This window comes from Ambystoma mexicanum, chromosome 5p (genome assembly GCF_040938575.1).
Source record: "Ambystoma mexicanum isolate Mex_15411 chromosome 5p, UKY_AmexF1_1, whole genome shotgun sequence".
NCBI classification, from domain to species: domain Eukaryota; kingdom Metazoa; phylum Chordata; class Amphibia; order Caudata; family Ambystomatidae; genus Ambystoma; species Ambystoma mexicanum.
Window position 1 is genome coordinate 58,797,680 of NC_090930.1, and position 27,159 is coordinate 58,824,838.

Here is a 27,159-nt window from a genome sequence, read left to right on the forward strand (position 1 = left end):
CTCTAGTTGGATCTAATGGTTACCCCTGGTAGAAACATTATTCTGAGTCCTCTGATAGCATTCAGTGTCTATCCCAGATAGCAGCATTGTTCTCATTACTCTGATCGTATCTACTGGTTACACCAGGTAGTTACCTTGTTCCCAGTCCTCAGGTCGGATTTCGTGATTACCACCAATGCTAGCATTGATCTCGGTCCTCTGATCGGATCCCGTGGTCATTCCAGGGAGGTGTATTATTCCCAGTCATCTTCTTGGATATCATGATTATCCCAGGTACAAGAATTGATTTCCGTCCTCTGGTCGGATCGAGCGGTGATCCCAGCTAGGTGCCTTCTTCCTCGTCCCCTGTGTTGACTATTGTGATTATCTCCAATACTGATATTGTTCTCAGTCCTCTGGTCAGATCTTGTGGTTAGATCAGGTATTATTACCAGTCCTTGGGTTGCATACCAGGATTATCTCCAATGCTAGCATTGGTCTCGCTTCTCTTGTCGGATCTAGAGGCCTATGCCAAGTAGATGCATTACTTCCAGTCCTCTAGTTGGATATAATGATTATCCCAGACATGAGCACTGTTCTTAGTCCTTTGGTTGGATCACTTTATCACCACTTTTTTAAATTAAGCAGCACAGGTTCCTGAGACATTGTTTAATATCCAGTGACCAGGTCCTTTATATCCTTGGAGAAATTATGTACCCTAAAAATTGAATCTTAATCTAAATGATGAACTGGTGGAGTTTTCTGATCATGGTAATTTTAGAAAATCACGTAGAAGTAGAACTCACACCAGTTTACAGCCAAGATGTTGCTAGTCAGAAAATGGTGAAACGTGTGAGCGTGCCTGGAGAACAGCTCACTACCCTTCAGAGAAAATAAAAGACCAGCCACAGTCGAGACATTAACAGCAACTAACCAAGACTGCCTGACTATTTGTGCCTAATCAGAATGAACCCGGCGTGCACAATGTTTACTATCACTAAGAAGTTGCAGCAACGCCAGTCATTTCATCTAAGCACTCATCCCTCATCGTCTACTACACCCCCGAGGGGTCGAAATGACAGCCTCATTTCAACAGCAACGTTGTGAGTTATCCTCTATCTTCTATTGCACCCTGATGGGTCAACCTCAGGACCAGGGCACTCGCCCCATTCCCTTCTGAAGATCCCCCACTGGGCATAAGAACCCCACTTTCCCTCTTACGGGGTATCAAAGGTGATTTTGAGAAAACGAGCAGACCGTGGGCCATAGTAGTCACCCGCGTCAGAGAGTAGTTAATCAGAAAGAGGCACATGCCCCTCGGCCAGACCCAAAATGCCCCCACCTGCTAACTTGCTAAAGCTGCCAGTTGGGACCTGTCCTCTCTCCTCATTTCCGGCCCCAATAGTCGCTATTTCTGATGCCGGTGGTGGGGGGGGGAGGGCGGGTTTACTCTGCTCATATTTCCAACCCTTAAGCCCTTCTTTCTCCCTTTCCGAAACACCCATCACTCAGCTACAAAATATCTTTTTAAACTAGATCTATTTGCAGCTGTAAACCCGAAATGCCCCTCTTCTATATTCCTAACGATGGGAGTTGGAGTCGCTCCTTCTTAATGACCCAAACGGTCCTGCTACATTTTTAACTCGGTGAAAGGGGGAGGGGGGTGTTGGGGGGTAGGAAAATGTGGGTTGAGTGCCCTATCCCTTCATGAAGGTCTGGACCAACGTCCCTGAGGTGCCAGTTCCCGGGAGGGGGGCGTGGGGGCCCTTCTGAAGGTGTGCACTGACTGCCCTGGCCCTGTGACCTGGTGGGGTGTGGGGGGCCCTTCTGAAGGTGTGCACTGACTGCCCTGGTCCTGTGCCCTGGTGGGGTGTGTGGGCTCTTCTGGAAGGTGTGCACTGACTGCCCTGGCCCTGAGGTGCCTGGGTCCCGGTGTGGTGGGCTCTGCTGGGAGGTGTGCACTGACTGCCCTGAGGTGCCTGGGTCCTGGTGGGGTGTGGTGGGCTCTGCTGGGAGGTGTGCACTGACTGCCCTGGCCCTGAGGTGCCTGGGTCCCGGTGGGGCGTGGGGGCTCTTCTGGAAGGTGTGCACTGACTGCCCTGGCCCTGAGGTGCCTGGGTCCCGGTGGGATGTGGTGGGCTCTGCTGGGAGGTGTGCACTGACTGCCCTGAGGTTCCTGGGTCCCGGTGGGGTGTGGTGGGCTCTGCTGGGAGGTGTGCACTGACTGCCCTGGCCCTGTGCCCTGGTGGGGCGTGGGGGCTCTTCTGGGAGGTGTGCACTGACTGCCCTGGCCCTGTGCCCTGGTGGGGTGTGGGGGCTCTTCTGGGAGGTGTGCACTGACTGCCCTGGCCCTGTGCCCTGGTGGGGCGTGGGGGCTCTTCTGGGAGGTGTGCGCTGACTGCCCTGGCCCTGTGCCCTGGTGGGGTGTGGGGGCCCTTCTGAAGGTGTGCACTGACTGCCCTGGCCCTGTGCCCTGGTGGGGCCTGGGGGCTCTTCTGGGAGGTGTGCACTGACTGCCCTGGCCCTGTGCCCTGGTGGGGCGTGGGGGCTCTTCTGGGAGGTGTGCACTGACTGCCCTGGCCCTGTGCCCTGGTGGGGCGTGGGGGCTCTTCTGGGAGGTGTGCACTGACTCCCCTGGCCCTGAGGTGCCTGTGCCCTGGTGGGGCGTGGGGGCTCTTCTGGGAGGTGTGAACTGACTGCCCTGGCCCTGTGCCCTGGTGGGGCGTGGGGGCTCTTCTGGGAGGTGTGCACTGACTGCCCTGGCCCTGTGCCCTGGTGGGGCGTGGGGGCTCTTCTGGGAGGTGTGCACTGACTGCCCTGGCCCTGAGGTGACTGGGTCCCGGTGGGGTGTGGTGGGCTCTGCTGGGAGGTGTGCACTGACTGCCCTGAGGTGCCTGGGTCCCGGTGGGGTGTGGTGGGCTCTGCTGGGAGGTGTGCACTGACTGCCCTGGCCCTGTGCCCTGGTGGGGCGTGGGGGCTCTTCTGGGAGGTGTGCACTGACTGCCCTGGCCCTGAGGTGCCTGGGTCCCGGTGTGGTGTGGTGGGCTCTGCTGGGAGGTGTGGTGGGCTCTGCTGGGAGGTGTGCACTGACTGCCCTGGCCCTGAGGTGCCTGGGTCCCGGTGGGGCGTGGGGGCTCTTCTGGGAGGTGTGCACTGACTGCCCTGGCCCTGTGCCCTGGTGGGGTGTGGGGGGCCCTTCTGGAAGGTGTGCACTGACTGCCCTGGCCCTGTGCCCTGGTGGGGTGTGGGGGCTCTTCTGGGAGGTGTGCACTGACTGCCCTGGCCCTGTGCCCTGGTGGGTCGTGGGGGCTCTTCTGGGAGGTGTGCACTGACTGCCCTGGCCCTGTGCCCTGGTGGGGTGTCGGGGCTCTTCTGGGAGGTGTGCACTGACTGCCCTGGCCATGTGCCCTGGTGGGGCGTGGGGGCTCTTCTGGGAGGTGTGCACTGACTGCCCTGGCCCTGAGGTGCCTGGGTCCCGGTGGGGTGTGGTGGGCTCTGCTGGGAGGTGTGCACTGAATGCCCTGGTCCTGTGCCCTGGTGGTGTGTGGGGGCTCTTCTGGAAGGTGTGCACTGACTGCCCTGAGGTGCCTGGGTCCCGGTGGGGTGTGGTGGGCTCTGCTGGAAGGTGTGCACTGACTGCCCTGGCCCTGTGCCCTGGTGGGGCGCCCTTCTGAAGGTGTGCACTGACTGCCCTGGCCCTGTGCCCTGGTGGGGTGTGGGGGCTCTTCTGGGAGGTGTGCACTGACTGCCCTGGCTCTGAGGTGCCTGTGCCCTGGTGGGGTGTGGGGGCTCTTCTGGGAGGTGTGCACTGAATGCCCTGGCCCTGTGCCCTGGTGGGGCGTGGGGGCTCTTCTGGGAGGTGTGCACTGACTGCCCTGGCCCTGAGGTGCCTGTGCCCTGGTGGGGTGTGGGGGCTCTTCTGGGAGGTGTGCACTGACTGCCCTGGCCCTGTGCCCTGGTGGGGTGTGGGGGCTCTTCTGGGAGGTGTGCACTGACTGCCCTGGCCCTGAGGTGCCTGTGCCCTGGTGGGGTGTGGGGGCTCTTCTGGGAGGTGTGCACTGACTGCCCTGGCCCTGAGGTGCCTGGGTCCCGGTGTTCTGTGGTGGGCTCTGCTGGGAGGTGTGCACTGACTGCCCTGGCCCTGTGCCCTGGTGGGGTGTGGGGCTCTTCTGGGAGGTGTGCACTGACTGCCCTGAGGTGCCTGGGTCCTGGGGAGGTGTGGGGGGCCCTTCTGGAAGGTGTGCACTGACTGCCCTGGCCCTGAGGTGCCTGGGTCCCGGTGGGGCGTGGGGGCTCTTCTGGGAGGTGTGCACTGACTGCCCTGGCCCTGTGCCCTGGTGGGGCGTGGGGGCTCTTCTGGGAGGTGTGCACTGACTGCCCTGGCCCTGTGCCCTGGTGGGGCGTGGGGGCTCTTCTGGAAGGTGTGCACTGACTGCCCTGGCCCTGTGACCTGGTGGGGCATGGGCGCTCTGCTGGGAGGTGTGCACTGACTGCCCTGGCCCTGTGCCCTGGTGGGGCGTGGGGGCTCTTCTGGAAGGTGTGCACTGACTGCCCTGTGCCCTGTTGGGGCGTGGGGGGCTCTGCTGGGAGGTGTGCACTGACTGCCCTGGCCCTGAGGTGCCTGTGCCCTGGTGGGGCGTGGTGGGCTCTGCTGGGAGGTGTGCACTGACAGCCCTGGCCCTGAGGTGCCTGTGCCCTGGTGGGGAGTGGGGGGCTCTGCTGGGAGGTGTGCACTGACTGCCCCGGCCCTGAGGTGCCTGGGTCCCGGTGGGGTGTGGTGTGCTCTGCTGGGAGGTGTGCACTGACTGCCCTGAGGCCCTGTTCCCTGGTGGGGTGTGGGGCCCTTCTGGGAGGTGTGCACGGAGTGCTCTGGCCCTGAGGTGCCTGGGTCCCGGTGGGGTGTGGTGGGCTCTGCTGGGAGGTGTGCACTGACTGCCCTGGCCCTGAGGTGCCTGGGTCACGGTGGGGTGTGGGGGGCTTTGCTGGAAGGTGTGCACTGACTGCCCTGGCCCTGAGGCCCTGTGCCCTAGTGCTGTGTAGGGGGCTTTTCTGGGAAGTGTGCACTGACTGCCCTTGCCCTGAGGCCCTGTTCCCTGGTGGGGTGTGGGGCCCTTCTGGGAGGTGTGCACGGAGTGCTCTGGCCCTGAGGTGCCTGTGCCCCGGATGGAGAGGGGGTTGACTCTTCTGGAAGGTGGGCACTGACCGCCCTGGCCCTGAGGTGCCTGGGTCCCGGTGGGGTGTAGTGGGCTCTGCTGGGAGGTGTGCACTGACTGCCCTGGCCCTGAAATGCCTGGCCCCAGCGGCGGGGGTTGGGGGCCCTTCTGAAGGTGTGCACTCACTGCCCTGGCCTTGATGTGCCTGTGCCCCGGTGGGGTGTGGGGGTCTCTCCTGGAAGGTGTGCACGGAGTGACCGGGCCCTGAGACCCCTCTGCCCCCGGAGAATTGCAGGGGGCGTTGGGCGCTCTTCCGGGCGCTGTGGGTTTAGTTCCTGTGCCTGTTTGAGGAGCCCCAATAAACACAGAAAGTTCTGCATGATGTTGCCAGTAATAATTGTGAGCACATGCCCCCCCTTTCCAACACCTCTTCCCGCTCCCTTCATGTGCCCCTCTTGCCCCTGCCCCATGAGCAGTGCACCCCACTCTTACCCCTGCTGCTTTTGCCTCTTCCCCATGGTACCCCCTCTTGCCTTACCTCCACCCCCTTTGCCCCCTCTGCCTGCATCCTTGCACCCACCCTTCCCCTTCATCCTTAGCCCTCTCTTCCATTTACCCCACACCCCTTCTATTCTTTAATCCCCCCTCTCTGCTCTCCCTCACTCTCTCTCCCCTCCCCTATATTGTCCCCCACCGCCCTTCCTCAGACGCCCACCCTCTTCTCTTGTCCCCTCTTTCGCCGTCAGCCCTTTACCTCTCCACCGCCCCTCCTCTCGGTTTAACCCTTTCCTGCCCCTACCTTACCCCCGGGCCATACCTGGAGTCCCTCTCGGCCCCCCTCCTCCGGGCGCCGCTGGGGGCCGCCGGACTCCGCCCGCTGGACATGGAGGACGAGACGTTGACGGTGAACATCCCGGGGCCGGTGCAGGGGTCCCAGGGGCCCCGCGCTCCCTCCCCCTCTCTCTCTCTCTCTCTCTCCCTGCTGCACTCCCTGCTGCTCTGCAAGAGGAGGCCGAGAAATCACCGCTGCCCGCCCCCTCCCCCTCCCCCTCCACTCCCAAATTCAAATTCAAAGCCGCGTCAACTAGTTTGGGCAAAACACGGAGCTCTGGCATCACTCACCGGGGGCAGCCCCCACTTTCTGTTAAACAAGTGACCCCCCTGCAGCTGGGAACCTCTGAAAGATGGGGCCAGACATTAGGTGGTAGCATTAAGACACATAAGAGGGACAACTAAGGCACACATTTACACATGCACAGTGCACGCTCTATGACACACACTCCGATACACCACACACACACACACACGCGCGCGCACCCCCTCAAGGACACTTACCCACTCCTAAACGCCACACTTAACAGTAATGCACACGAACCACGCACACACAGATAACACGTGCACACACACACACACACACACACACACACACACAGATAACACATGCGCGCACACACACAACACATGCACACACACATCTCTACACTTAAAATGCATGTACACAGAGATAACACATACACTTGGTAGTACACTTACACACTCCTACACACCACGCTTAAAATTAATGTACACGAACAACGTACACACAGATAACACATACACACGCACATGCACACACACATATCTCTACACTTAAAAGTCATGTGCACACAGATAACACGTGCACACACACACACAGATAACACATGCGCACACACACACACACACAACACATGCACACACACAACACATGCACACACACATATCTCTACACTTAAAAGTCATGTGCACACAGATAACACGTGCACACACACACACAGATACGCACACACACACACAACACATGCACACACATATCTCTACACTTAAAAGTCATGTGCACACAGATAACACGTGCACACACACACACAGATAACACATGCGCACACACACACACACACACAACACATGCACACACACAACACATGCACACACATATCTCTACACTTAAAATGCATGTGCACACAGATAACACGTGCACACACACACACAGATACGCACACACACACACACAACACATGCACACACACAACACATGCACACACATATCTCTACACTTAAAAGTCATGTGCACACAGATAACACGTGCACACACACACACAGATAACACATGCGCACACACACACACACACACAACACATGCACACACATAACACATGCACACACATATCTCTACACTTAAAATGCATGTGCACACAGATAACACATGCACTCGGTAGTACACATACACACTCCTACACACCACACTTAAAAGTAATGTACACGAACAACGCACACACAGATAACACATGCACACACACACACAAACACACACACACACACACACACACACACACACACACACACACACAGATAACACATGTACACACACACACACACACCTCTACACTTAAAATGAATGTACAGACAGATAACCCATACACTCGGTAGTATACATACACACTCCTACACACCACACTTAAAATTAATGTACACGAACAACGCCCACACAGATAACACATGCACACACACACAACACATGCACTCACACAATACATGCACACACACTCATATATCTACACTTAAAATGCATGTGCACACAGATAACACATACACTCGGTAGTACACATACACACTCCTGCACACCACACTTAAAATTAATGTACACGAACAACGCCCACACAGATAACACATGCGCACACACACACACACACACACACACACACACACACACACAAAACACATGCACACACACTCACCTCTACACTTAAAATTCATGTACACACAGATAACGCACACACTCGGTAGTACACTTACACACCACGCATACAATTAATGTACACGAACAACGCACAAATAGATAACACATGCACACACACACACACACACACACACGCACACGCACACACACACACACAGATAACACATGCGCACACACTCACCTCTACACTTAAAATTCATGTACACACAGATAACACATACGTCGGTAGTATACATACACACTCCTACACACCACACTTAAAATTAATGAATGTACACGAGGAACGCACACATAGATAACACATGCACACCCACACACAACACGTGCACTCACAAAATACATGCACACACACTCATATATCTACACTTAAAATGCATGTACACACAGATAACACATACACTCGGCAGTACACGTACACACTCCTAAACACCACACTTAATATTAATGCACACGAACAACGCGCAAAGAAAACACACACACACAGATAACACTTGCAATCACAGTCATATCTATACACACTTAACATCCACGTGCACACCCATCACCCGAGGTAGCTAGTCCCTGCTTGTCATGTGTGGGGGGGCCTAGCTGGGCGCGAGACGGTGTTGGGGGCGGGGGAGCATTCCAGTGGGTGTGAAGAATGCTGCTGTGCCAGCTGTTCAGGTCCTCGCGCGCTGCAGGGCAGCCCGGAATTCACAGCCGGAGAGCGCCACGAGGCCCAGCTGTCGCCCGGAAGCCAGACAGGCGCTGTCGTGCTATTTACCTGCTTTCCCCATGACCGCAGGTCTGCGGCGACCGCCCAGAACTCCAACTCAGCAGGCTAGTGCGGTGGGGGCAAGTACAGACGGCGTGCCTGCAGGTGGGTGGGCACCGATGCTGTCTATAAATGTGTGTTGATTTAACAAGTGTGCACGCCTCGGAGTGTGCTGTATAACCAGGGGTGTACTCGGGACCACAAGAGGCCCTGGAAATAATGTTCAAAGTGGCCCCGTTTGACACATTTTCAGCAAGCTCAAAACGTTTCCTGTCACACCATTTGGAAATAAAATAGGTTATCACCAAAACAGTCACAGGGTGCAGTGTGCAGTGGCCTACCGGGAAATCCTCAGAGTTCCCTATAGGCCAGCCCATCCCTGCGCAGGGTGCAGAGGCCTACCTGGAAATCTCCAGAGTTCCCTATAGGCCAGTCCACCCCTGCGCAGGATGCAGAGGCCTACCTGGAAATCTCCAGAGTTCCCTATAGGCCAGTCCACCCCTGCGCAGGGTGCAGAGGCCTAACTGGAAATCCCCAGAGTTCCCTATAGGCACGTCCACCCCACCCAGGGTGCAGAGGCCTACCTGGAAATCTCCAGAGTTCCCTATAGGCCAGTCCACCCCTGCGCAGGGTGCAGAGGCCTACCTGGAAATCTCCAGAGTTCCCTAAAGGCGCGTCCACCCCATCCAGGGTGCAGAAGCCTACCTGGAAATCTCCAGAGTTCCCTATAGGCCAGTCCACCCCTGCGCAGGGCGCAGAGGCCTACCTGGAAATCTCCAGAGTTCCCTATAGGCCAGTCCACCCCTGCGCAGGGCGCAGAGGCCTACCTGGAAATCTCCAGAGTTCCCTATAGGCCAGCCCACCCCTGTGCAGGGCGCAGAGGCCTACCTGGAAATCTCCAGAGTTCCCTATAGGCCAGTCCACCCCTGCGCAGGGTGCAGAGGCCTACCTGGAAATCTCCAGAGTTCCCTATAGGTGCGTCCACCCCTGTGCAGGGCGCAGAGGCCTACCTGGAAATCTCCAGAGTTCCCTATAGGCCAGTCCACCCCTGCACAGGACGCAGAGGCCTACCTGGAAATCTCCTGAGTTCCCTATAGGCCAGTCCACCACTGTGCAGGGCGCAGAGGCCTACCTGGAAATCCCCAGAGTTCCCTATAGGCGCGTCCACCCCGTCCAGGGTGCAGAGGCCTACCTGGAAATCTCCAGAGTTCCCTATAGGCCAGTCCACCCCTGCGCAGAGCACAGAGGCCTACCTGGAAATCTCCAGAGTTCCCTATAGGCCAGTCCACCCCTGCGCAGGACGCAGAGGCCTACCTGGAAATCTCCAGAGTTCCCTATAGGCCAGTCCACCCCTGCGCATCGCGCATAGGCCTACCTGGAAATCTCCAGAGTTCCCTAAAGGCACGTCCACCCCTGCGCAGGGTGCAGAGGCCTACCTGGAAATCTCCAGAGATCCCTATAGGCCAGTCCACCCCTGCTCAGGGTGCAGAGGCCTATTGGGAAATCTCCAGAGTTCCCTAAAGGCACGTCACCCCCGCGCAGGGTGCAGAGGCCTACTGGGAAATCTCCAGAGTTCCCTATAGGCCAGTCCACCACTGTGCAGGGTGCAGAGACCTATCAGGAAATCTCCAGAGTTCCCCAAAGGCGCGTCCACCCCCAAGCAGGGTGCAGAGGCCTACCTGGAAATCTCCGGAGTTCCCTATAGGCCAGTCCACCACTGTGCAGGGTGCAGAGACCTATCAGGAAATCTCCAGAGTTCCCCAAAGGCGTGTCCACCTCCACGCAGGGTGCAGAGGCCTACCTGGAAATCTCCAGAGTTCCCTATAGGCCAGTCCACCAATGTGCAGGGTGCAGAGACCTATCAGGAAATCTCCAGAGGTCCCTAAAAGTGCTTCCACCCCCACGCAGGGTGCAGAGGCCTACTGGGAAATCTCCAGAGTTCCCTAAAGGCGCGTCACCCCCGCGCAGGGTGCAGAGGCCTACTGGGAAATCTCCAGAGTTCCCTATAGGCCAGTCCACCACTGCGCAGGGTGCAGAGGCCTACCTGGAAATCTCCAGAGTTCCCTATAGGCCAGTCCACCCCTGCGCAGGGTGCAGAGGCCTACCTGGAAATCTCCAGAGTTCCCTATAGGCCAGTCCACCCCTGCGCAGGGTGCAGAGGCCTAACTGGAAATCCCCAGAGTTCCCTATAGGCACGTCCACCCCACCCAGGGTGCAGAGGCCTACCTGGAAATCTCCAGAGTTCCCTATAGGCCAGTCCACCCCTGCGCAGGGTGCAGAGGCCTACCTGGAAATCTCCAGAGTTCCCTAAAGGCGCGTCCACCCCATCCAGGGTGCAGAAGCCTACCTGGAAATCTCCAGAGTTCCCTATAGGCCAGTCCACCCCTGCGCAGGGCACAGAGGCCTACCTGGAAATCTCCAGAGTTCCCTATAGGTGCGTCCACCCCTGTGCAGGGCGCAGAGGCCTACCTGGAAATCTCCAGAGTTCCCTATAGGTGCGTCCACCCCTGTGCAGGGCGCAGAGGCCTACCTGGAAATCTCCAGAGTTCCCTATAGGTGCGTCCACCCCTGTGCAGGGCGCAGAGGCCTACCTGGAAATCTCCAGAGTTCCCTATAGGTGCGTCCACCCCTGTGCAGGGCGCAGAGGCCTACCTGGAAATCTCCAGAGTTCCCTATAGGCCAGTCCACCCCTGCGCAGAGCACAGAGGCCTACCTGGAAATCTCCAGAGTTCCCTATAGGCCAGTCCACCCCTGCGCAGGACGCAGAGGCCTACCTGGAAATCTCCAGAGTTCCCTATAGGCCAGTCCACCCCTGCGCAGGGCGCAGAGGCCTACCTGGAAATCTCCAGAGTTCCCTAAAGGCACGTCCACCCCTGCGCAGGGTGCAGAGGCCTACCTGGAAATCTCCAGAGATCCCTATAGGCCAGTCCACCCCTGCTCAGGGTGCAGAGGCCTATTGGGAAATCTCCAGAGTTCCCTAAAGGCGCGTCACCCCCGCGCAGGGTGCAGAGGCCTACTGGGAAATCTCCAGAGTTCCCTATAGGCCAGTCCACCACTGTGCAGGGTGCAGAGACCTATCAGGAAATCTCCAGAGTTCCCCAAAGGCGCGTCCACCCCCAAGCAGGGTGCAGAGGCCTACCTGGAAATCTCCGGAGTTCCCTATAGGCCAGTCCACCACTGTGCAGGGTGCAGAGACCTATCAGGAAATCTCCAGAGTTCCCCAAAGGCGCGTCCACCTCCACGCAGGGTGCAGAGGCCTACCTGGAAATCTCCAGAGTTCCCTATAGGCCAGTCCACCACTGTGCAGGGTGCAGAGACCTATCAGGAAATCTCCAGAGGTCCCTAAAAGTGCTTCCACCCCCACGCAGGGTGCAGAGGCCTACTGGGAAATCTCCAGAGTTCCCTAAAGGCGCGTGACCCCCGCGCAGGGTGCAGAGGCCTACTGGGAAATCTCCAGAGTTCCCTATAGGCCAGTCCACCACTGTGCAGGGTGCAGAGACCTATCAGGAAATCTCCAGAGTTCCCCAAAGGCCAGCCCCCCACCCCTGCGCAGGGTGCAGAGGCCTATCAGGAAATCTCCAGAGTTCCCTATAGGCCAGTTCACCACTGTGTATAACAGTGTCCAGGACTTTTTTGTTTAAAGTGTGCTGTTTAAGTTGCAAAGCATGTCATGGGAGAGTGTGTTGTACAATTGTGTGCATCCACCCTACTCGTCCGATGTTGTTTAAAGGTGTGCACGTTGCCCACCCCATCGTATACTCCGAGGCTGGCATATAGCAACACCCCCTGGGGCCTGCAGCAACAATGGGAACATGCCTGCTGTTCTCAGCCACGGGCAGAGGGCAGAGGAGGCTAGAGAGTGGGCACCGAGCCTGCTCAGCGCCACCCATAAGCCGAAACGATTCCATTAGAGCACAGCTAGGGAGAAATGGTATATTGTATTGTGTTGTAGTCGTCATTTATATAGTTCCATTTCGCCATTTGTCTGACCTCAATGCGCTTTGTGGTTGGAACGCCCTCGGGGTATCGAAACCCATGTATTGGAAAATTAATGGCATTTTTTGCATGGTTCAAAGTACGTGACATTGCACTGCTGAAAAGTGACTCTGCACTGACAACACAAGCCCTGACTCATGCAAGTGTGCAAAGTGTATTTTTGCAGTGCATAGTCTCTTGAAAGTCATGTTGTACTGCAAAAATGACCTTGCACAGACTTTGCACAGACTTTGCATTGCAAAAATACACTTTGCACGGTTCCATGAGTCAGGGTTTGTGGCAGGCGTGCTGAGTCACTTTGAACCATGCAAAAAAATCCATGAATCGGGCCCTAAGAATTTACTTTAAGATGCGTGTGAGCATTCTGCGATGTTAGGATGTAAGTAAGCCTTCTGTAAAAGCGGCACGATGCCCCAGGCCCGATTGTGCGCTTTATAAATGCAAATGAGGGCTGAAAATGAGGAAGGACAGAACGCTCCTAGGTGTTATTTGATTATTTGCCACTGATTGGCTGCCTCTGGCCATGTTAATCCCTATGGCCGTTCCCGCCCCTCCCCAGCCAAAACACCTCCTCATGGGAACTCTTTGGTCTTGCTTTACTCAAGCCTCACCATCAAACTTTATGCTTAAAGTGCCTGCCAGTGTTTTTTCAAAGCATTCTTCTGAGAGTTAATGATTGGAGGTGTAAAGGTGCTCCCGTTGTAATAAAAATGTTGTAACCAGTTCTGCTTTCAGCCACTCGATTTATAGGCACTATGCGTTTCCTTCACTGAAGTCCTGTCAAAAACAAGCATTGGCAAAGCCAACAGTTTTGGCTTGTATATAATTATTCGGCATTTGCCAGGCACTGCTATTAGATGCCCAAATACTCGCATTTTTCAGCTGCTACCAGCAATGGCCAGCTAATACCACTATGACTGTGCCGGGCAAGTGCCTTTCCCATGCCTGCAGAAAGTCCCAAACTGTTGGCTTTGCCAATGCTTCTTTTTATATGCCTGTGCGCAAAGTGCACGCCTCTTTTTCCAAAGAAGATCTGAATGAAGTGGCCTTCTTGGTTCACATCGATACCTGGTCTGCCGGTTACAGGCGCGCGGGAACTCCCCGAAACAGCTACAGCTGCAACTTAACTTCTTGAACCAGAAGAAGTAAGGAGACAGGCCCTGGAGCAAGACAGACCTTGCTGCGAGACAGGCCATGTAAAAAGGCCGAGCAAGTAGTGAAGCAGACCGAGCGGCGACACAGACCCTGCAGGAAGACAGTGGGACAGGCCCTGCAGCGAGACAGGCCCTGCAGCGAGACAGGCCCTGCAGCTAGACAGGCCCTGGAGCAAGACAGACCATGCAAAAAGGCCGAGCAAGTAGTGAACCAGATCGAGCGGCGAGGCAGACCCTGCAGGGAGACAGTGGGACAGGCCCTGCAGCGAGACAGGCCCTGCAGCAAGACAGGCCCTGCAGCGAGACAGGCCCTGCAGCTAGACAGGCCCTGGAGCAAGACAGACCTTGCTGCGAGACAGGCCATGCAAAAAGACAGAGCAAGTAGTGAACCAGACCGAGCGGCGACACAGACCCTGCAGGAAGACAGTGGGACAGGCCCTGCAGCGAGACAGGCCCTGCAGCGAGACAGGCCCTGCAGCAACATAGCCCCTGCAGCAAGACAGACCATGCAAAAAGACAGAGCAAGTAGTGAACCAGACCGAGCGGCGAGACAGACCCTGCAGGGAGACAGTGGGACAGGCCCTGCAGCGAGACAGGCCCTGCAGCAAGACAGCCCCTGCAGCAAGACAGACCATGCAAAAAGACAGAGCAAGTAGTGAACCAGACCGAGCGGCGAGACAGACCCTGCAGGGAGACAGTGGGACAGGCCCTGCAGTGAGACAGGCCCTGCAGCGAGATAGGCCCTGCAGCGAGACAGGCCCTGCAGCTAGACAGGCCCTGGAGCAAGACAGACCATGCAAAAAGACCGAGCAAGTAGTGAACCAGACTGAGCGGCGACACAGACCCTGCAGGAAGACAGTGGGACAGGCCGTGCAGTGAGACAGGCCCTGCAAAAGACCGAGCAAGTAGTGAACCAGATCGAGCGGCGAGGCAGACCCTGCAGGGAGACAGTGGGACAGGCCCTGCAGTGAGACAGGCCCTGCAGCGAGACAGGCCCTGCAGCGAGACAGGCCCTGCAGCTAGACAGGCCCTGGAGCAAGACAGACCATGCAAAAAGACCGAGCAAGTAGTGAACCAGATCGAGCGGCGAGGCAGACCCTGCAGGAAGACAGTGGGACAGGCCCTGCAGTGAGACAGGCCCTGCAGCGAGACAGGCCCTGCAGCGAGACAGGCCCTGCAAAAAGACAGAGCAAGTAGTGAACCAGACCGAGCGGCGAGACAGATCCTGCAGGGAGACAGTGGGACAGGCCCTGCAGCGAGACAGGCCCTGCAGCAAGCCAGACCATGCAAAAAGACAGAGCAAGTAGTGAACCAGACCGAGCGGCGAGACAGATCCTGCAGGGAGACAGTGGGACAGGCCCTGCAGCGAGACAGGCCCTGCAGCAAGCCAGACCATGCAAAAAGACAGAGCAAGTAGTGAACCAGACCGAGCGGCGAGACAGATCCTGCAGGGAGACAGTGGGACAGGCCCTGCAGCGAGACAGGCCCTGCAGCGAGACAGGCCCTGCAGCAAGACAGGCCCTGCAGCAAGACAGGCCCTGCAGCAAGACAGACCCTGCAGCAACATAGGCCCTGCAGCAAGACAGACCATGCAAAAAGACCAAGCAAGTAGTGAACCAGAGCAAGAGGCGACACAGACCCTGCAGGGAGACAGTGGGACAGGCCCTGCAGCGAGACAGGCCCTGCAGCGAGATAGGCCCTGCAGCGAGACAGGCTCTGCAGCTAGACAGGCCCTGGAGCAAGACAGACCCTGCAAAAAGACCGAGCAAGTAGTGAACCAGAGCAAGAGGCGACACAGACCCTGCAGGGAGACAGTGGGACAGGCCCTTCAGCGAGACAGACCCTGCAGAGAGACAGACTTTGCTTAGAGACAGCAGGACAGGCCCTGCAGCAAGAAAGAGCATGCAGAGAGACAGACTTAGCAGAGGGTCAGACCTTGTAGCGAGATAGACTGTGCAGCGAGACAGGCAATGCAGATAGACCATGCAGAGTCAGACTTTGCAGATGATCAGGCCTTGTAGCGAGACATACCATGCAGAGAGTCAGATTTTACAAATAGTCAGACCTAGCAGTGAGCCAGACAATACAGCGGGACAGATCCTGCAGAGAGACAGCAAGCCAGGCCCTGAAGCGAGACAAGCCCTGTGGCATGACAGACCATGCAGAGGGACAGACTTTGCAGAGAGACAACTAGACACTCCCTGCAGCGAGAAAGACCAAGTGGAGAGACGGGCCCTGCAGCTGAGTTCCATATGAAATTCCCAACATGGCGGCAGAAATGCCTCACTTGCACCAGGCATGAAGCACAGCTGAAGAGTGCCATGCAGTGTGATAACAGATTACAATCTCAGCACAGCCTGTACGCCATTGGTTCAGACTCTGGGCCAATGCCAAGGCAGTTCTGACACAGGAGCCAATCAGATATCTGATCCCCAAAGATCCACCTGGGAGAACTCCCTGGTTGAGATATGTCAAGGCAAAACTCGCAGAAGTTATTTTGACAAACCACCTGATACTCTAACTGTTGAAGCGAGAGTCCTGTGAGATTCTGAAACCCCAGAATAGGAGGCTTGCAAGTATTAGAGCACCTGGCATTCAGAACTACCTGCCATGAGCCAAGACTCCTTCCCAGCGAATACTCACAACCAGGGCACGCTTTGATTGTGTCTTCCGACGAGCGGTGGTGGCAGCATGGCCCGGAGAAACTGTCAATCAGTTGTGCTTTTTGTGCAATGCACCCCGGGAGGACTTGTGCCATCTCTTATTTTTCTGCCTGGCCTATACGAGACTGAGAGGGCAAATACTCATACCATTGTTACGGGAAATGGGCTTTGTTGAGTATCGACCTGCCTTATCCTATTTGCTGTGGGGGGAGCCACCCCGTGTTGGGTGGGCCCGCCTGTGCTTTTTGAGGTATGCATTCTGCACCAGGAAGCATTGGAGGAAACTCTAATGAGCGCATTCTGGATATTCGTAGCTGTATTGCAGGGATCTTATCCTGTGTGTTCATGTTGTTTGTATTCGACATTGTCATTTCTGTGCTGTTTTTATGGAACCTGTGGTGTGATTCTGAAATAAATTTACAAAATGAAATGAAGAAAAAACAACACATTACAGTCGATTTTTTCTTAACTATTTTATAACTGGTTTTCAGGCAAACGTCTAAGTCAATCCAGTATTTAACCAGACAATGGATAAAATGTTTATTAGGTTTTATGAAAGAACGTTTGTGCCAGCATGGCGTCTCTGTCGCGGCATTGCCTGCACAGAGCACTGCCTATGAAGACTGAGGCGGACCCCCGTCTCCCCCCCGCATATTGCCAGGCACGCGGGGGTGTTCAGTTCTTTGCAAGAGTGCTGAAGCCCGCCAGGAGGCTTGTCAATGCAAGGTTGTCAGCCAAGTGATTCCACTCCAGCCCTTCCGGCTTATGCGTGCAGCCTGGCTCAAGGAGGCCCTCTGGTGGACACACAGATTTCCAGCAGAGGCAAGCAATGGGCTTGCTTAACATTTCTCAAGCACTTGGAATGTAAAGACACAGCCCCCAGGAAGTGACACGTTTTTTCTTTCTGCGAGCATTTGCATTTGCATTTGTATTTGCATTTGAATTTACATTTGTATTTGCATTTGTATTTGCATTTACATTTGCATTTGCATTTGCATTTGCATTTGTATTGGCATTTACAATTGCATTTGCATTTGTATTTGCATTTGTATTTGCATCTACATTTGCATTTGCATTTGTATTTGCATCTACATTTGCATTTGCATTTACATTTGCATTTGCATTTGCATTTACATTTGTATTTGCATTTGTATTTGCATTTACATTTGCATTTGCATTTGCATTTGTATTTGCATTTACAATTGCATTTGCATTTGTATTTGCATTTGTATTTGCATTTACAATTGCATTTGTATTTGTATTTGCATTTGCATTTGTATTTGAATTTGCATTTATTTGAAGACCAAGGGTGTCTATTTCAATCAGACTTCACTTGCAATAACATATTTACAGACGGCGGAGGCAACCCTGGCAGGATGCCTGTGCAATTTCACAAAGAGGAGAGCATCTGGCGAGCCTCTTGCTGAGGGTGTGAACAAAGTGGGACATAAACCAGGCAGAAAAGGAAAAAAATAAAAAGAATAAACTGGTGAATAACAAAAGAAACATTAACCTATGGGAGCGAGTGCTCCAAACTGCTGGGCTATTTGATGGGGTCGGTTAGGGATGATGGGGAGGGGTGGCAGGAAACGCCTTCTGTGCCCAGTAGGTGAAGGTCAAGCCTGCTTTTGAAGAGACCCACGGTCAGGCAGGCTTTCATTATGATGGGTAGCGGGTTTCAGTGGAGAGGGACAAGTAGGTAGGAAAAGCGGAGGGTATGGGACGGTGAGTGCAGAGAAGGAGAGGAGGGTATGAGATGGCGAGTAGACAGAGATACAGACCGCCCAGTCCCGAGGAGAATTGGTAGCTTTATCAACTAGGAGAAGGAACTGGAAAAGGGAACGGTTGCGCACGGAGAACCGAGCAGCATGGTGTCGATGGGTAGAAGTGGGAAAGGACATTGGTGGGTTGTAGCAAGTGTGCGGAGCAAAGTGAAGCACTTTATCTAGAGGGATGAAGGAGTATAGGGAAAGGCCAAGGAATAGGAACGAGCAATAGTCTGGTTTGCTGGCGACGATGGTGGAGAGAGAGTAGTGTTTTCGTAGAGAGGTGAGTCAGAAATGGATGCGTTTTCTTAATGTTGAGAAGGTTAACGCGAGCAGCAGAGTTGGTGGCACTGATGATTTGTTGCAGACGGCGCACAATAACAAAGTGGACCCCCAAGGTTGTGAGCCTTGTGCAATGGAGCAAGAAGGTCAGGAGGGAAGGAGATAGGCGTAGGGGAAGGGAGGGTTGGTGTTGGAAGCCAGAAGAGACTTTTCATTTTTGAAGAGTTCAGCATGAGTCAGTGGAGAGACATCGAGCGACGGACTGCAGTGAGAGAGTTGGTAATCCATTCTTAGATGGCTGGGGTTAAGGAGGGGGAAGGAGAAAAAGATTTGAGCGTCGTCAGCAAAGAGGTGATAGTGAAAGACAAAGGACGCTGACAGGGAGATGGGTGGGGTCAGAGGTCTGCATGTTCCAAGAGATTTTAAAGGAGTGACCTTCCAGGTAGAGGAGAACAGATCTCCAAAACCTGAGGTCCTAGAGAATGAAGAGCTGGGAGGAGATGTCGACAGTGTAGAAAGAGGCATTGCGGTCCAAAATGACTATAATAGAAGCGAGTTTGGAGCGGGGTGAATTGGAGAGAAAGTTGGAGACATGCACGCGTGCAGTTGCGGTGGAGTGCTTACTAGGGAAGCCAGAATGAAGCGGCTCTCCAAAGCAATGATCCCCAGGGTGCTTAGTGATCTGGTTGTAGGAAGGAGGGCAACTGGGCAACAGATGGCCAGGGCCTCCGCATCAGCAGAGGGTTTCCTCGGCAGGGGTAGGACATTTGCAGATTTGAAGGAGGCAGGAAAGAGTCCAGTGGAGAGAGAGAGAGGGTATAGAGATCAGAGAAAAAGACAGGGGATGGAGACTTGGGGCCCGATTCATGGAATTCCTCGCACGGTTCAAAGTGACTGCACGGCCGACACAAACCCTGATTCATGGAACTGTGCAAAGTGTATTTTTGCGGTGCAAAGACATTTTTGCAGTACAAAATGTCTTTGCACGGACTTTGCAGTGCAAGAATACACTTTGCACAGTTCGATGAATCAGGGTTTGTGTCGGCCGTGAGAAGTCACTTTTCAGCAGTGCAAAGTCACTTTGAACCGTGCGAAGATTTCCATGAATCGGCCCCAAGTCTTTGACCATCTGGCGAGGAAAAGTGCAAAATGAATTGGTGCAGCGAAGGATACGTGTTAATACCGTAGGAGAGGCCGTGGAGAGATTGTTGAGAGTAGAAGGTGTAGGCGGGAGGTGTTGGACAGGAGGAGTGTGAGGAGAGAGAGGAGGGCTGTTTGAGCGTCGCACACTTTAAAGATCTTGGAGGAAATGTAGTGAGCAAAGTTATTAACCGCGAGGGAGAGGAAATGGATATTGGCGTGGGGGGTTTGTGCGAGCAAAGCTCAGAGGGTTGATGAAAGTGTGTGGGTGTGATTGCGAAGAGTTTTCATTATTTGTGAAGTAGGAGGAGCCGGCTGAGTCCCGAGCAGAGGTGAGGGCAGTACTGTGAGGGTCCGGGATTTGCTCCAGTGTCATAGGCCACAGCGATTGTTTATTTTGAGGGAGGGAAGGTGTGAATGTGTGAGCAGGAAAGGAGTGTTGCTTAAAGGGAGTCATAGTTGCATAGTGAAAGTCAGATCAAGGGAGGGAGACCGGGAGAGGTCCTCGCGTCACCATGGTGAGAGGCCAGAGTGTCCCGCTGGAATCTCCTCTTCTTCATGTAGGAGGGGAGAGGAGGAGCAGGGGCTGAAGGGACCGTGACTCATTCTTCTGTTCTCTACATATTGAGGAAATCACTCAGAACATGCTCCCTATTTAGATCACTTTCTCTGCCCCATGTGTGAACCTAAGGGGCTTAGCACAGGCTTAAATACGGCACTTTGGGAGCCGGTTGCTTGCTGGGTACTTTCCCGAGGAATGCCTACCCTTACCTCAGACAAGGTTTCCGGGCTAATAGTAATCATTTTGACTAGGGGAGGTTACAGGCTAATCATTCTAAAAGCTAATGACAGCAGACATATGTTCAAGGGGACTGCCGGCAAAAGACAGAATCTTCTCAAAGGAGTTCAACAATCATAGACACGATTTCCTTGTAGACACGTCCTGCTCTATTGGAGCCCCCCTCTAGTTGTTCTTCTGGGAGCTTATCCCCTGCAGGAATTCGCCATGGCCAAGGAGCTCAGCCCCGTGCAGTTGTCCCGTCTGCAGGGAGACTTCCCCCGCCCCCTGCACTGCCCCAGACACGGGGCCTGTTCCGAGCTGGGCCCGAGGCCCAGCGCAGCGTTTCCGAGTGGGCGTTTGGCATTTCTCAAGCGCCTGGCACCACGCTCCGTCCTACTGTTTACAAGGGAAAAGGCGCGTTCAGCTGCCACCTGGGGGAGAAACCTAAACAAAACGCTGCCGCAGCGCCCCCTCCACACACTCCCCAGTGCACACTGGCCACCACAGGAAGAGAGCACATGGGGGCGCATAGAGTTCGCAGCCCATTTCCTGGCTGCCCTCACATGGCCTCTGCAAGACAAGCGCGCCCTGCGGAAGAAATAACATGACCCTGCAGCGAAACGAGCAGGGCCTATGCAAGACAAGCGTGCCCTGCAGAAGAAATAACATGACCCTGCAGCGAAACGAGCAGGGCCTATCTATGCAAGACAAGCGCGCCCTGCAGAAGAAATAACATGACCTGCGGCGAAACGAGGAGGGCCTATGCAAGACAAGCGTGCCCTGCAGAAGAAATAACATGACCCTGCGGCGAAACGAGCAGGGCCTCTGCAAGACAGGCGTGCCCTGCAGAAGGAATAACATGACCCTGCGGCGAAACGAGCATGGCCTATGCAAGACAGGCGTGCCGTGGAAGAAATAACATGACCCTGCGGCGAAACGAGCACGGGCTATGCCAGACAGGCGTGCCCTGCGGAACAAATAACATGACCCTGCGGCGAAACGAGCATGGCCTATGCAAGACAAGCGTGCCCTACTGAAGAAATAACATGACCCTGCGGCGAAACGAGCATGGCTTCTGCAAGACAAGCGTGACATTCACAAGAAATAACAGGATCCTGTGGCGAAACGAGTATGGCCTCTGCCAGACAAGCATGCCCTGCGGAAGAAATTACATGACCCTGTGGCAAAACGAGCATGGCCTCTGCCAGACAAGCGGGCCCTGCAGATGAAATAGCATGACCTAGCGGCGAAACGAGCATGGCCTCTGCCAGACAAGCATGCCCTGCGGAAGAAATAACATGACCCTGCAGCAAAACGAGCCTGGCATCTGCAAGACAAGCGTGCCCTGCGGAAGAAATAATAAAACCTAGCGGCGGAACAGGCATGGCCTATGCCAGACAAGTGCCCCCTACGGAAGAAATAACATGACCAAGCGGCAAAACGAGCATGGCTCTGCAAGAAAAGCGTGCACTGCAGAAGAAATAACATGACCCTGCAGCCAAAAGAGCATGGCCTCTGCAAGACAAGCGTGCCCAGCGGAAGAAATTACATGACACTGCAGCGAAACGAGCATGGCCTCTGCAAGACAAGCATATCCTGGGAAAGAAATAACATGACTTTGCTTCGAAACGAGCATGGCCTCTGCAAGACAAGCGTGCCCTGCGGAAGAAATAACATGACCCTGCGGTGAAACGAGCATGGCCTATGCAAGACAAGCGTGCCGTGTGGAAGAAATAATATGACCTAGCGGCTAAACGAGCATTGCCTCAGCAAGACAAGCGTGCCCTGGGGGAGAAATAACATGACCCTGCGGCGAAACATGCATGGCCTCTGCAAGACAAACGTGCCCTGCGGAAGAAATAACATGATCCTGCGGCGAAACAAGCAAGGCCTCTGCAAGACAAGCATGCTGTGCGGAAGAAATAACATGACCCTGCGGCGAAACGAGCATGGCCTCTGCAAGACAAACGTGCCCTGTAGAAGAAATAACATGACCCTGCGGCGAAACGAGCATGGCCTCTGCAAGACAAACGTGCCCTGCAGAAGAAATAACATGACCAAGCGGCAAAACGAGCATGGCCTCTGCAAGACAAGCGTGCCCTGCAGAAGAAATAACATGACACTGTGGCAAAACGAGCATAGTCAATGCAAGACAGGCGTGCCCTGCGGAAGAAATGACATGACCCTGCGGAGAAGCGAGCATGGCCTATGCAAGACAAGCGTGCCCAGCGGAAAAAACAACATGACGTAGTGCCGAAACGAGCATGGGCTCAGCCAGATAAGAATGCCCTGATGAAGAAAGGGGTGAGTACTGAAGCATCTGATCACACTTCCTAGTAATAGGGCGAGTAACTGAGCATCTGATGACACTCCCTGGTAATAGGGTGATTACCTGAGCATCTGGGTGAGTACCTGAGCATCCGATGACACTCCCTGCTAATGTGCTGAGGACCTGAGCATCTGATGACACTCTCTGGTAATAGGGTGAGTACCTGAGCAACGAATTGAGTACCTGGTAATGGGGTGAGTACCTAAGCCTCTGATGACACTTCCTAGTAATAGGGCAAGTACCTGAGCATCTGATGGCACTGCATGGTAATGGGCTGAGTACCTGCACATCTAATGGCACTGCATGGTAATGGACTGAGTACCTCAGCATCTGATGATACTCACTGGTAATGGGCTGAGTACCAGAGCATCTGATGACACTCCCTGGTAACAGGGTCAGTACCTGACCTGAGCATCTGATGACACTCTCTGGTAATAGGGTGAGTACCTGAGCAACCAGGTGAGTACCTGGTAATGGGGTGAGTAACTGAGCATCTGATGACACTCCCTGGTAATAGGGTGAGTTCCTGAGCAATGGGGTGAGTATCTGAGCATCTGAGGACACTCCCTGGTAATGAGGTGAGTACCTGAGCAACGAGGTGAGTACCTGGTAATGAGGTGAGTGCCTGAGCATCTGATGACACTTCCTGGTAATGCGGTGAGTACCTGAGAATCTGATTACACTCCCTGGTAATGGGGTGAGTACCTGAACATCTGATGACACTCTCTGGTAATAGGGTGAGTATGTTAGCAACGTAGTGACTACCAGCGAAGCTGATGACACTCCCTGTTAAAAGGGTGAGTATCTGAGCAACGGGGTGAGTACCTGAACATCTGACAACACTCCCAGGTAATAGGGTGAGTATCTGAGCATCTGATGACACTCCCTGGTAATAGGATGAGTACCTGAGCATCTGACGACACTCCCAGGTAATAGGTTGAGTATCTGAGCATCTGATGACACTCCCTGGCAATGGGGTGAGTACTTGAGCATCTGATGACACTCCCTGGTAATAGGGGGAGTACCTGAGCATCTGATGACACTCCCTGACAATGGGGTGAGTACCTGAGCATCTGACGACATTCCCAGGTAATGGGGTGTGTACCTGAGCATCTGACAACACTCCCTGATAATGGGGTGAGTACCTGAGTATCTGATGACACTCCGTGGCAATGTGGTGAGTACAGCATCTGACAACACTCCCTGATAATGGGGTGAGTACCTGTGCATCTGATGACACTCTCAGGTATTGGGGTGAGTACCTAAGCATCTGATGATAGTCCCTGGCAATGGGGTGAGTACCTGAGCATCTGACGACACTCCCTGATAATGGGGTGAGTATCTGAGCATCTCATGACACTCCCTGACAATAGGGTGAGTACCTGAGCATCTCAAGACACTCTCTGGTAATAGGGTGAGTATGTTAGCAACGTAGTGACTACCAGCGAAGCTGATGACACTCCCTGTCAAAAGGGTGAGTATCTGAGCAACGGGGTGAGTACCTGAACATCTGACAACACTCCCAGGTAATAGGGTGAGTATCTGAGCATCGGATGACACTCCCTGGTAATAGGATGAGTACCTGAGCAACAGGGTGAGTACCTGAGCATCTGACGACACTCCCAGGTAATAGGTTGAGTATCTGAGCATCTGATGACACTCCCTGGCAATGGGGTGAGTACCTGAGCATCTGATGACACTCCCTGGTAATAGGGGGAGTACCTGAGCATCTGATGACACTCCCTGACAATGGGGTGAGTACCTGAGCATCTGACGACTTTCCCAGGTAATGGGGTGTGTACCTGAGCATCTGACAACACTCCCTGGTAATAGGGTGAGTTCCTGAGCAATGGGGTGAGTACGTGAACATCTGATGACACTCTCTGGTAATAGGGTGAGTATGTTAGCAACGTAGTGACTACCAGCGAAGCTGATGACACTCCCTGTTAAAAGGGTGAGTATATGAGCAACGGGGTGAGTACCTGAACATCTGACAACACTCCCTGGTAATAGGGTGAGTATCTGAGCATCTGATGACACTCCCTGGTAATAGGATGAGTACCTGAGCAACAGGGTGAGTACCTGAGCATCTGACGACACTCCCAGGTAATAGGTTGAGTATCTGAGCATCTGATGACACTCCCTGGCAATGGGGTGAGTACCTGAGCATCTGATGACACTCCCTGGTAATAGGGGGAGTACCTGAGCATCTGTTGACACTCCCTGACAATGGGGTGAGTACCTGAGCATCTGATGACATTCCCAGGTAATGGGGTGTGTACCTGAGCATCTGACAACACTCCCTGATAATGGGGTGAGTACCTGAGTATCTGATGACACTCCCTGGCAATGTGGTGAGTACAGCATCTGACGACACTCCCTTATAATGGGGTGAGTACCTGTGCATCTGACGACACTCTCAGGTATTGGGGTGAGTACCTAAGCATCTGATGATAGTCCCTGGCAATGGGGTGAGTACCTGAGCATCTGACGACACTCCCTGATAATGGGGTGAGTATCTGAGCATCTCATGACACTCCCTGACAATAGGGTGAGTACCTGAGCATCTGAAGACACTCCCATACAATAGGATGAGTACCTGAGCATCTGACAACACTCCCAGGTAATGGAGTGAGTACCCAAGCATCTGATGACACTCCCTGGTAATAGGGTGAGTACCTGAGCATCTGATGACACTCCCTGGTAATAGGGTGAGTACCTGAGCATCTGACGACACTCCCTGATAATGGGGTGAGTACCCGAGCATCTGATGACACTCCCTGACAATAGGGTGAGTACCTGAGCATCTGACAACACTCCCAGGTAATGGAGTGAGTACCTGAGCATCTGATGACACTCCCTGGTAATAGGGTGAGTACCTGAGCATCTGACGACACTCCCTGGTAATAGGGTGAGTACCTGAGCATCTGACAACGCTCCCTGATAATGGGGTGAGTATCTGAGCATCTGACGACACTCCCTGGCAATAGGGTGAGTACCTGAGCATCTGACAACACTCCCAGGTAATGGAGTGAGTACCTGAGCATCTGATGACACTCCCTGGTAATAGGGTGAGTACCTGAGCATCTGACGACACTCCCTGGTAATAGGGTGAGTATCTGAGCATCTGATGACACTCCCTGGTAATAGGGTGAGTATCTGAGCATCTGATCACACTCCCTGGCAATGGGGTGAGTACCTGAGCATCTGATGACACTCCCTGGTAATAGTGGGAGTACCTGAGCATCTGATGACACTCCCTGACAATGGGGTGAGTACCTGAGCATCTGACGACATTCCAGGTAATGGGGTGTGTACCTGAGCATCTGACAACACTCCCTGATAATGGGGTGAGTACCTGAGTATCTGATGACACTCCCTAAGCATCTGATGATAGTCCCTGGCAATGGGGTGAGTACCTGAGCATCTGACGACACTCCCTGATAATGGGGTGAGTATCTGAGCATCCCATGACACTCCCTGACAATAGGGTGAGTACAGCATCTGACGACACTCCCTGATAATGGGGTGAGTACCTGAGCATCTGACGACACTCCCAGGTATTGGGGTGAGTACCTAAGCATCTGACGATACTCCCTAAGCATCTGATGATAGTCCCTGGCAATGGGGTGAGTACCTGAGCATCTGACGACACTCCCTGATAATGGGGTGAGTATCTGAGCATCCCATGACACTCCCTGACAATAGGGTGAGTACCTGAGCATCTGAAGACACTCCCATACAATAGGATGAGTACCTGAGCATCTGACAACACTCCCAGGTAATGGAGTGAGTACCCGAGCATCTGATGACACTCCCTGGTAATAGGGTGAGTACCTGAGCATCTGACGACACTCCCTGGTAATAGGGTGAGTACCTGAGCATCTGACGACACTCCCTGATAATGGGGTGAGTACCCGAGCATCTGATGACACTCCCTGGCAATAGGGTGAGTACCTGAGCATCTGACGACACTCCCTGATAATGGGGTGAGTATCTGAGCATCTCATGACACTCCCTGACAATAGGGTGAGTACCTGAGCATCTGAAGACACTCCCAGACAATAGGGTGAGTACCTGAGCATCTGACAACACTCCCAGGTAATGGAGTGAGTACCTGAGCATCTGATGACACTCCCTGGTAATAGAGTGAGTACCTGAGCATCTGACGACACTCCCTGGTAATAGGGGGAGTACCTGAGCACCTGACGACACTCCCTGATAATGGGGTGAGTACCTGAGCATCTGATGACACTCCCTGACAATAGGGTGAGTACCTGAGCATCTGACAACACTCCCAGGTAATGGAGTGAGTACCTGAGCATCTGATGACACTCCCTGGTAATAGGGTGAGTACCTGAGCATCTGACGACACTCCCTGGTAATAGGGTGAGTACCTGAGCATCT

The 27,159-nt window shown here is 54.2% G+C and overlaps 1 protein-coding gene across 10 annotated transcripts in view; it reads right to left on the minus strand.

The window, feature by feature from the left end:
• DLG3 (discs large MAGUK scaffold protein 3) overlaps positions 1 to 27,159 on the minus strand; it is a 2,111,742-nt gene that overhangs the window by 839,946 nt on the left and 1,244,637 nt on the right. The window contains exon 1 of one of the 10 annotated variants that reach the window (XM_069612444.1): positions 5,950 to 6,112. The exons of the other annotated variants lie outside the window; for them this stretch is intronic. Within the exon in view, the coding sequence (XP_069468545.1) occupies positions 5,950 to 6,044 (95 nt within the window). The 5' untranslated portion in view covers positions 6,045 to 6,112. Of the gene's footprint in view, positions 1 to 5,949; positions 6,113 to 27,159 lie in introns of those variants that run through there. 10 annotated transcript variants of the gene reach the window in all.